The 11,972-nt window shown below is 39.7% G+C and overlaps 1 protein-coding gene across 8 annotated transcripts in view; it reads right to left on the reverse strand.

Annotated features, from left to right (window-relative positions):
• Positions 1-11,972, reverse strand: part of ythdc2 (YTH domain containing 2) — a 90,488-nt gene that overhangs the window by 53,193 nt on the left and 25,323 nt on the right. For all 8 annotated transcript variants that reach the window (XM_055633191.1, XM_055633190.1, XM_055633192.1 and 5 more), the window contains 8 exons: positions 11,868-11,970; positions 9,215-9,371; positions 6,996-7,103; positions 6,630-6,784; positions 6,055-6,190; positions 3,851-3,977; positions 2,965-3,030; positions 2,379-2,557 (listed from right to left, as the gene is read on the reverse strand). In XM_055633191.1, the coding sequence (XP_055489166.1) occupies positions 2,379-2,557; positions 2,965-3,030; positions 3,851-3,977; positions 6,055-6,190; positions 6,630-6,784; positions 6,996-7,103; positions 9,215-9,371; positions 11,868-11,970 (1,031 nt within the window). The remainder of the gene's footprint in view (positions 1-2,378; positions 2,558-2,964; positions 3,031-3,850; positions 3,978-6,054; positions 6,191-6,629; positions 6,785-6,995; positions 7,104-9,214; positions 9,372-11,867; positions 11,971-11,972) is intronic.

Here is an 11,972-nt window from a genome sequence, read left to right on the forward strand (position 1 = left end):
ATGAGAATGCAGGGTGACTTGGACAGGTTGGGGGAGTGGGCGGATGCATGGCAGATGACGTTTAATGTGGAGAAATGTGAGGTTATCCACTGGTAGCAAAAACAGGAAGGCAGATTACTATCTAAATGGCGTCAAGTTGGGTAAAGGGGAAGTACAGCGGGATCTGGGGGTCTTTGATCATCAGTCTATGAAAGTAAGCATGCAGGTACAGCAGGCAGTGAAGAAAGCGAATGGCATGTTGGCCTTTATAACAAGAGGAGTCAAGTATAGGAGCAAAGAGGTCCTTCTGCAATTGTACAGAGCCCTAGTGAGAGCACATCTGGAGTATTGTGTGCAATTTTGGTACCCTAGTTTGAGGAAGGACATTCTTGCTATTGGGGGAGTGCAGCGTAGGTTTACAAGATGGCAGGACTGTCATATGCTGAGAGATTGGAGCAGCTGGGCTTGTACACTCTGGAGTTTAGAAGGATGAGAGACAATCTTATTGAAACATATAAGATTGTTAAGGGTTTGGACACACTGGAGGCAGGAAACATGTTCCCGATGTTGGGGGAGTCCAGAACCAGGAGCCAAAGTTTAAGAATAAGGGGTAAGCCATTTAGAGCGGAGACGAGGAAACACTTTTTCTCACAGAGAGTTGTGAGTCTGTGGAATTCTCTGCCTCAGAGGGCAGTGGAGGATGGTTCTCTGGATGCTTTCAAGAGAGAGCTAGATAGGGCTCTTAAAGATAGCAGAGTTAGGGGATATGGGGAAAAGGCTGGAACGGGGTACTGATTGGGAATGATCAGCCATGATCACATTCAATGGCGGTGCTGGCTCGAAGGGCCGAATGGCCTACTCCTGCACCTATTGTCTATTGTCCATACCTTTCTCCATCCCTCTCGCCCTCCCTCCCTCTCTCTCCCTCCCTCTCTCTCTCCCTCCTGTCTCCCCCTCCCCCTTTCTCTCCCTCCCACCCACCCTCCCTCTCTCTTCCTCTCCTTCATCCTTTTTTTCCCTCCGTCTATTATTCCCTTCCTCCCTCTCTCTCCCTCCCTCCCTCCCTCCTTTTCCCTCTCCTCTCCATTCCTCCACCCCTCCCTTTCTCTACCCCTCCCTCTCTCCCCCTTGAGCCCACTCATCATTTTGTAAAATCAAGGCCAATCCCAATGTAACTGCAATCCCACTAGTAACCTTTCACCACTGGGCTTAACCAGAATTCTACCACTGCCTGAAAAATAATCAAAGGCTCAACTACCACTGAGAAAGAGAATTCCAAAGACTCATTGTTATACGAGAATTTTCCTGAACAGTCTGTGACCCAGAGTGCTGTGGCCATAGCGCTGTGCTCAAAGCCCATAGCACCCGTAGCACTCCAGCTGGTAGTATTATTTTTAGAACCCCTAACGCTGTAGCCGACAGCTCTTCTTTTAAATTCACACACGTTAAACTAACAGCGCTGTTTAAACCTGGAGCGGGACAGGCAGCCCGGAGAGAAGGAATGGGTGATGTTTCTGGTCGAGACCCTTATTCAGCCTGAACTGAACTCCGTATTTAAAATCCGTATTTAACAACACAAAACCGTACATCCGTATTCTAATCGCATTTCCGTACAAAATACGGAAAATACGTATTACTTGGCAGCTCTGCAATAGGGGCGGCACGGAGACTCAGTGGTATAGTTGCTGCCTTACAGTGCCAGAGTTGTTGCCATACAGTGCCAGAGACCTGGGTTTAACCTCGACCACGAGTGATGTCTGCTTGAGGTTTGTACGTTCTCCCCATGACCTGCGGGGGTTTTCTCCGAAGTCTCTGGTTTCCTCCCACACTCCAAAGATGTACAGGTCTGTAGGTTAATTGGTTTGGTATACTTGTAAATTGTATAATTGTAAATTTGGTACTGTGTTGTCGCTGGTCGGTGCGGACTCAGTGGGCCGAAGGGTCTGTTTCCGTGCTGTATCTCTAAACTAAACTACACAACCACTGTTCTTAGTCTGGAAATTGTCTAAAGGACGACAATTCCCACCAATGTTTTCCGCAGCTGGAGGATTCTTAACTCCATTTAAATAGATTCAACTACATGTGCGTAGGAAATTATTTATGCCAACTTCCATGCATTTATGTCAGCAAGGTTTTGATCAAAAATGGATGAAGTAAACAAATATATTCCAAATTTAAAAGAATAAATGTAGCAATAACAAAATAAATCTAGTATAAAATTCAGGAGGAACACATCACCCAGGTAGATGTTCCCAGAACATCATATTTTAACGAGTAAAAATGCAGAACTCACTATTAGTAGTAGCTGTCCTGGGCAGAAAATTAAATTATGTTAAAACATTTATCATGATGAACAATCAGCTTAAAATTAAATCCAAGATGCTCAAATTATTTCTTACCATCATCAGAACTCTGAAAGATGTTGTAAAGAAGGTGCATGATTAGATCCAGATCAACTTTTTCATCATCAAAGCTGTGGTGGTAGACACTTAGAATTTCTTTATCTTCTTGACTTAGCTCTCCACAGTCTGATTGCACCAGGACACACTCATCAAGACTCCCCAATTCTATTGAAGAACTTGTATATGAAAAGAAAATAGCAAGATGCTCAATATTAGAAATCGGCACAAACTATGAAAGGGCAAATGTTCACCTGTTCCAACTTGAAACTCAGTTTAACTATGATTTCAGAATCAGAGGTACATAAAACATACAATAGCTTCTTTAAATATTAACAATAGGACTGAATAAAGAAAAGTGAAAAGGCATGAGAAAGCTTCATATAAGCGACAATTCACTCAGTTTCAACAGAAAATGCATGTTACAGCAAACAAATTTGAATCAAAAATCATCATCTTCATTATCGTAATGTGCTCACATCCCCAAAACGGAAATAAAGCAACATTAATACAATTTACCTTTATATGTTTTTACCTGTATTGTGATTAGTAGATTTAGAAAATAAAATAAAATGTCCGTCCTTACTTGAATGATTCCAGAAGATCTATAATCTCACTTTGACCAAATCGTTTAGCCCAATCCAAAGCCAACCTGAAAACATTAAAAATATTTTTTTTGAAATCCACAGAGCTACCATCATAATCCAAAATAAGTTTCTACTTCCCAGAATACCACCAGTAACAACAAATTAACCTGTTAAATTAGGTTAGTCAATCTGCCTGGGTGCCCTAAACCCAATCTCAAAGTCTCCTGATAATGTTTCTGCTGCTGAGCTAATGCTTTCAGTTCAATAGAATACAAAGTGCAGTATAATTATCTCCACTAGCCTGGAAAAATAGTGTGTAAGAAATTGCTCATGAATTCAGATTCAGATTCAGAAAACTTTATTGTCTGTCGTAACAAAAAATCTTCTTTGACGTGGCTCAACATACAGACAGGACAATGTACTGATAAGCAGGCATACAACACAGATTTCTGCGAGCACACACAGTGTGTATCGATCTTAAAAGCAAATATAAAGATTAAAAACTGTAAAAATAGACAAGATGAAAGTTGTGGATACGTGTAAAGTGACAATGCGTCAGGGTTAATTTGTCCATTGTTCATTTTTTATTTAAGCTGTTTATGGCAATGGGTATGAATGAGTTTTTGTGGATGTTTTTCTTGGATAGGGGGACTTTATATCGGCGGCCTGATGGCAGAAGTTGGAAAAACTTGTGCAGGGGGTGGGTGGGATCCTGTGTAATGAAATTGGCTTTCCTTTTAACTGCCTGGGTGTGGAGTACTGATAATTGAATTGGAGATGATTGAATTTTAAGTTGATTAACAGTGACAGTGTTTTGATAAATTAATTAAATAAAATACACATTTTAACTCAAAAGATCAATGTAAAGACAAACAAATTCCATACCAGCCATTTGAAGCCTTAACATTCGCATTTGCTCCCATGCTGAGTAGTTGTTCCACTTGACTTAGAAACCCCCGGCCTGCGGCTATCATTAATGGAGTAGCGCTGGTTTCACTATGCCTGTAGTCAACTGAAATTTGGAGAGTGATCACTATGTAATAATAAAGCACACACATACAAATGTTGTCTTTATGTCTAAAAGAAAAAGTAATGTGTCACTGCAGAAATGTGCCCATAACTGGTATTTGCTTCAGTTATCTGTATATGAACTCGTAGGAACACCTGTTCCCACCTCAATTTTTACATCCTCACAGGCAATGGCTGTTTAATTTAAAAAGCAAAGCAATTGTGAATGCAACTTTTATAAGTATAATTCCCAACAGGAACTAGTCTTAATTTTCCCAGAACAAAGACTCAAGGGCACTATAAATGCTACAATAAAAATGCTATGTTGCCCCACATTGTTGTCCATCATTACACATGCCTCAGCACCACCCCTCCTGATGTTTTTCCGGACTTTCCTGTCCCAGCCATCCCATGTAACGATCTCACTGCTGTCAACATCCAATGAATTGTTTTCAAAAGATATCAGAGAAATAAAAGATAAATAATATTAAACATAGAAAATAGGTGCAGGAGTAGGCCATTCGGCCCTTCGAGCCTGCACCGCCATTCAATATGATCATGGCTGATCATCCAACTCAGTATCCTGTACCTGCCTTCTCTCCATACCCCCTGATCCCATTAGCCACAAGGGCCACATCTAACTCCCTCTTAAATATAGCCAATGGACTGGCCTCAACTACCTTCTGTGGCAGAGAGTTCCAGAGATTCATCACTCTCTGTGTGAAAAATGTTTTTCTCATCTCGGTCCTAAAGGATTTCGCCTTTATCCTTAAACTGTGACCCCTTGTCCTGGACTTCCCCAACATCGGGAACAATCTTCCTGCATCTAGCCTGTCCAACCCCTTAAGGAAAGAAGCAATGTACCTAAAGATTCAGATTAGTTTATTATCTATTATAACCAGGGTGCGATGAATATATTCTTGTTCAAATAAAACATAAAATAAACAGTATAAGGTAATGGTATATACAATAAATACCACAACAAATGCAAGACAGCAGAAAGGTGCAAAGTTTGCAATGCAAACTGAAGTATTGCAAAAATACTTAAGTGCAACAAAGGAGTAATTAAATGCAGTAGTTTTGAGAGTAAGAATATGTGGCAGGATATTCGGGACAGAGATTGCAAAGGAGGTGACTGGTTCAGGAGGCTGATAGCTGTGGGGAAGAAACTGTCTTGTCTGGTCATCTGGGATTTCAAGCTTCTGGATCTTCTCCCAGAAGTTAAAAGAGAGAAAAGGGAAAGGTCAGGGTGGCGTGCAGCCTTGACAATACTCCCAGCCATTCCGATGCAGCGTGCTGTGAAGGTGGACTGGAAGGAAGGAAGGAAATGACGAACCTGAAATGGACTGGACAGTATTCACTACTCTCTGCAGTTCAGACGGTCAGGGTGGAGCAATTGCAATTCAACCTAAGATACACCCTATCAGAATACTTCCCATTGCTCATCTGTCAAAGTTTGAGAGTATTTTTGTGGACATGCTGAACCTACTTAGATACTTAAGCAAATCCACTGGTGTGCTTTCTACGCATCATTGTGAGGGAATCAGGTATGGATGTTGACGAATATCTACATTAATGAGAAAAGGATTGTGTTCAACTCCCTCACATTTTGCCTTCTTCCAGTCAGCCAATCTCCATTCAATGCTAGTACCTTGCTTCTAATACCATGGGCAATCTTGCTCAGCAGTCTCATGTACGGCACTTTATCAAAGACCTTCTGAAAATCCATGTAAACAACATCCACTAACTATCCTTTGTCATCCTGTATATCAAAATATTCAGTGCACTGCTAATGTTTGAATGCAAATGATTGCACATACATGATGCAGTTCCTGTTTCCATAGTGCATTAAATAATGTTTTGCAATGAACTGAATTAAATTTAGAAAAAGTAGAACAAAAAACACTGCAAATAAATTTATGATTAATATTAACATTTATAACATGTTTATAAACATTGAAATGTTAACACAGAGTACTATACCTCTTCCAGTCTACAACTTTCTACTAAGCACAGGAGACTCGCAAGATAGGTTGTTGGTGGCATATACTCAAAAAATATACCCCAAGAAGACAACTCACCACTAACGTTCTCACTTAAAATAAGATGAAACAATTGAGCGAAAGCATCAACATCTTTGTGTAGCCAAATGTCAGACAGACAGGCATCCATTTCCTTTATGAGCCAAGGCTCAAGAGAATTAAAATCTTTCTCATTCTATAAAATAAAGAAAATGGAGAGCAAATTGAAGCTTTTGTTATATACTTAGAAGAAAAAATCAAATTTTTTAAAAAAATCTGAAATTTTGTTCGCAAATTTCTAGTTTCGTTAATTTGTCATACATGCAAAATGTAAATGATCACGTGTAAATTTAAAGGTGGCAATAGTAAAGGTTTTGTTGATTCATAAATAATAGGTCAAAAAGCTACTTCTATACCACAAATCATTAGCTGAACTACACTCAAGTATGTGTTGCAGAATGTTTGATTTCAAATATATCATTTTAAGAAAGGAGATTATTCAGTCTTCTACAATTGCAAGGCAACCATTATTAGATGACCAAGAATGCCTTGTAACTAATAGCAATCAAATTGAACAATATAGCTGGAGGAAATGTAGAAAATAAAAATTAATCATTTAAAAATTAGCCAATTACCAACTGACTAAATACACTGTCTCCACCATCATCAAGCAAATCATTTTCTGCTGTCAGACTTGGGATAAATCTTTGTCTTTGATATTCTGATCTGCTGGTACCGCTGGTCTCCTTGGCTTTATACCATTCACTCAAGTTTGTTTGTTGCTTTTCCTCTGAGAAGATAAAATATAATTAAGTGAAAAATAATTATATATATTATTTTAAATGTAGATAATTTCATGCATTATACTAAATAAACCTATTACAATATGCTATTGTTGGGTTAAAATCTTACAAAACTGGACCAACTCATGGTTGCTGCCTTTACACAATTTTTTATTGGAATCAAGGAACAGAGAATGTGACATGAACAAATAAGGTTACCTTGCTGTTTCTCCTTTTTATATTTCAACATCTCTTTGTTTGTGTAGCCAGTAGTTCGCAAGATGTCCTCTAAAAAGAGTTCCTTTACTTCAAATGGTCTTCCTTGAACTTGGAAGAAAGGAACCAAAGATCAAAATCTATTCTTGAATCAGCCTTGCTCTTCTTTTGATAAAATATTTATACCCTGACTAAAAGTCTGGCAGTCCTATTTAATACTTAAAATTGGCATATCGCTAGCTGCTTTATAGCGCGTTCTGCTCAGAGTAGGTTTCTAATTTTAAGACGAGCCATAACAGCTTAAAGATCTCTGAAAATCATATCATCTGATTATCACTATTGCTGGATACTACTTGGTTACTACATTTCTCTCACAGTAACATTTCATGAAGTACTTCACTGGTAATAAGGTTAATGTTCTATGGAATGAAAGTGCTATAAAATTCAGATCCTTACATAAGATGCACATGAGAAGAGCACAGCATGATTTACCAAGATCAATGTTATACCTTCCCAAATATCAGATGGGTTATTTTTACTCACTTTAGAAATAGCAATCTATCTTTATTCCTAGGTGGTTGAATCATTGAAACATCATTGAAGCTCCCATGGCTTTGTTTAATGTGGCTTATTCCAACCTTGAAAAGCATTGCCCAACTCATTTTTGCAAGCATCTTTTTTGAGTACAGGGCCTGTCCCACTTACGTGTCCTAGGCACGCAAATTACGCAACCTCGTGGTCACGTTGAGCCGCGATGGTCCCGCGAAGGTCGCGCGCGACTTCATACGACCGCACAGCCGTCTGGAGCGCGTGACGTCATTTGAAGATGGACACAAAGCTGGAGTGACTCAGTGGAACCGGCAGCATGTCTGGAGAGAAGCAATGGGTGACTTTTCGTGTCGAGACTCTTCTTCAGTCTGAAAAGAAGGGTCTTGACCCGAAACATCACCCATTGCTTCTCTCCAGAGGTGCCACTGGTCCCGATGAGTTACTCCTGCATTTTGTGCCTATCTTCAATTTTCTTGGCCCCGCTCTGGGAGTAGAAGTGGGGGCGGATCCGGACCGCAACGGCCGTGAGCCCCATGCCGAGTTCGGCGATCGTTTGCCAGCTTCTGCTGCTGTTGAAGGTGAGACGTTACATCACGCCAGGGTCTTGGGCCTGTCCCACTTCGGCCGTCAGTTCCGCGGCAGGCTGTTTGCGTGCGAAGATTTAGTTCACTGCAAAGATTTTGGAGCCCCGCGGGATGTTGCGCACAACTATATACCCCTCCACACTTCTAAGTGGGACCAGCCCTGCGCGGCCATATGATGCCCATGCGCCTCAACGCGACCACGAGGTTGCGTAATTTGCGTGCCAAGGACACGCAAGTGGGACAGGCCCTTAAGAGCATACGATCTAGCAGAATTAGGCCAGTCAGCTCATCGCGTCTACTTTGCCATTCAATCATGACTGATCTATTTTTCTCTCTCAATCCCATTATCCTGCCTTATCCCCTTTAGTGTAATACTAATATTTCCGATTATCCTAAATCTCTGACCTTTTTTTAAAGTGGTAAACATTAATATTTTGCCAAACTATCTATAGTTTAAACAGTCTACTATTTCAATTAAATATAATTTAATCAAATCACAACAAAAATAAACATTAAATAATCCAATTTGTCAATACCTGAGCAATGCAAACAATAAATCTACATAGAAAATAGGTGCAGGAGTAGGCCATTCGGCCCTTCGAGCCTGCACCGCCATTCGATATGATCATGGCTGATCATCCAACTCAGTATCCCCATCCCTGCCTTCTCTCCATACCCCCTGATCCCTTTAGCCACAAGGGCCACACCTAACTCCCTTTTAAATATAGCCAATGAACTGGCCTCAACTACCTTCTGTGGCAGAGAATTCCACAGATTCACCACTCTCTGTGTGAAAAAATGACTTTCTCATCTCGGTCCTAAACGACTTCCCTCTTATCCTTAAACTGTGACCCCTAGTTCTGGACTTCCCCAACATCGGGAATAATCTTCCTGCATCTAGCCTGTCCAACCCCTTAAGAATTTTGTAAGTTTCAATAAGATCCCCCCTGAATCTTCTGAATTCCAGCGTGTCCAAGTCGAGTCTATCCAGTCTTTCTTCATATGAAAGTCCTGCCATCCCAGGAATCAGTCATAAAAGGGAATGTTAATTCATTACAGGATACAAAGTATACTCAAACCTTTACTTACTGTAAATTACAGGACAGCCAGCAAAGTATCTAACAAAGAGATTAACATCCAGAGCTGCACTAGAAAGAATGAGTCTTAGTGATGGATGTTTTTGCATCAGATCCCTCAGTTTAGTTAATAAAAAATCACTAAACCGATCTCGCTCATGCACTTCATCCTGTCATATTAAAAAAAAAGAGAGAAAAGGGATGAGTATGCATTCTTCAGTACAGTTGGTAAAATCCATTTTTTTAAATTCCCTTTCTTCAGTTAGCCACTTAATTGTTGCATACCATGTCACTTAATGTAATGTATTTACATCATGTGATGAATAGCCTTTTCTTGCAGGATTTATTTCAGCAATCTAATTAGTGCTGCTAATAAATAAGTGCCACTAAACTGAGGAGTACCAAATAATTTTAATGTCTTGTTCTACAACTCTTAATCTGACTCACAAGGAACCAGATCCAGTTACCTGAATTGTCACAACGTTTCTTGAACCACCATATCATGTATTTGAATTTACTATTTAAATGTGCTAATCTTCAATTTTTGAACTTGCATGTCAGTATTTCATTTACATTTCTCACCATTACTGATCAGGCTGAATTATGTTAAAAATATAAGAAAATATTAAATGGATTCCTGGGCCAGCTTACTTATATTTAGTCTCAAATCAGGCTTTTCTCGAGTAGATTAATACAGAAAGGCAAGTCTAGGTTTGCCTCAGGTTGCTGTGTATTAAGATAATGAATTACTTTAAAATTCATCGACCAAGTGACGAGAGAGGAAGCCCAGATTGATCCCAGTAAGGGGTATTGACAAATGGCCGATGCCTTTAATATGTAAAATACCTTGCACCAAATGTCCGATGCCTTTGAGGTATGAAGTGACGAGAGAGGAAGCCCAGATTGATCCTAGTAAGGGGTATTGACAAATGGCCGATGCCTTTAATATGCAAGATATCGTGTACCAAATGTCCGATGCCTTTGATATGTAAAGTCCTTGTACCATATGACAAGATGCCTTTGATGTGACGCATCCTGTAGTATCCTGTGTATTCTCTGTACCTCTGACCATGACTAATGTTTGTGGAATGTGCTAAGGTGACAAAAAAACACTATATAATACGATGTAATTCAGTTGTACAGAGAAGTGGACTGAGGACAGCCAAGTGAAAGTATTGCTCACTTGACTGGGGTCCTTGCCATTTCCATCGGCCGATGATGAGTAAAGTTTTGAACTGGTCTACCAAAAGTATTGTGAGTTGTCAGTTTATTAAGAAGTGAACCTGTTTGATTGTTATAAAAGTAACTTTTTCATTACCACAGCATTACTTCAGCAGAAATTAACGCAGGTCAACTTGAGGAATAGACTTTTTTTTAATGTATAAACTTGCTTTTTTTTCCTAAAATGTAAATACTGGTTCTGTTCTATTCTGTTCTGTTGCTTTTGCACAATCCGCAGGCATTGCCACTTTCATTTCACTGCACATCTTGTATGTGTATGTGACAAATAAACTTGACGACTTCATTTACTGTTTGTCCCCATAAAGTTAGTAGAAAGCTGCAAAATTGCAACTTCTGAAATATTTTTAGCTTCCTCAAAGAAACTATCAGGGTAGCTTTTACCTTATCTGAGCATTTATTTTAATGGAATGATAAGCAATATTATGTACGTAATGCTCTGGCGAGGGTGCAATAATAATTTCCTCTGAATAGTTCCAGGAAAGATTAATTTTATTACACTATAGACTAAAAATTCTGGATTTCAATTTTTAAAGCATTGAAAATTTCAAAGGAAATTTGATAGAGGTATATGGAGTGGTGATTGTTTTAAATAGGATAGATCAAGAGCATCCTTTCCCATTTGCGGAGAGATCAAGAATGAGAGGAGACAAATGTAAAGTTACTGCATAAATTCCATGAACTTAAATGCATCAGGTATTTATATTGTTTGAAAGCATGCTGAGTATAGATTGAATTGTGATGGGCAATGCAATTCATTATGTATTAGTATTAATTAGATCTCCCCAAGAAAATGACTAGACTGCTGTTAACCATTGTCAATATGGTGTAGTCCAAAACAGGCCTTTTAGCTCAGAACTGTCCAGAAGCATCCTCTGCAAGGGGACAATCTTCCTCCAGTCAAGTTGCAGCTACTGGGTGAGCATTGCAAATGATGTTGCACGACCTGCTGAGTTCCTCTAGCTCTCCATCTTTTGCAGCAGGTATACACTCAAAGAGGGTCAGGAAGGAGAACTGATCTCTGAACATTGTGACTAGGTGTAGGTTCCTGCTGAGAGACTATGTCCCATCCCTCCTTCACTTCCAGAAACTCTTTCAGCTTTGTGTGCCCTCAGCTAATTGCAGTCTTGTGTAAAATCATCATAGCATGCTGATTAGCAGCATGGGCTGACCACAATGTGTACTTCCAAAGGGCCTTAACTGCTCTCATACTAACATAGTCACCAGCAAGGCTTATGATGTGATTTATGTCGAATTAGGAAATCATTTAGAGAAGCAGAGAATCCATAAAGCATGAACCACACAATTGTACAGCCCTTCTTTACGATGTTGAAAAGCCTACATTTCCAGCATTTTCTCATTTCATTACTTAAATTTTTTCTCTTCAGTTAGGAAAAATATACAATGCATCATCCTGATAAACTTACTACTATCACGTGAGTGACAGCTGCCAAAGTGCCATCTCCAGCCATTAGTGTTCGAAGAAGAACTCCATTTGTGCAAAAAGTCAGCAGTGTCTTTGGGGAAACCCT

Source organism: Leucoraja erinacea, chromosome 3 (genome assembly GCF_028641065.1).
Source record: "Leucoraja erinacea ecotype New England chromosome 3, Leri_hhj_1, whole genome shotgun sequence".
In the NCBI taxonomy this organism is placed as follows: Eukaryota; Metazoa; Chordata; class Chondrichthyes; order Rajiformes; family Rajidae; genus Leucoraja; species Leucoraja erinaceus.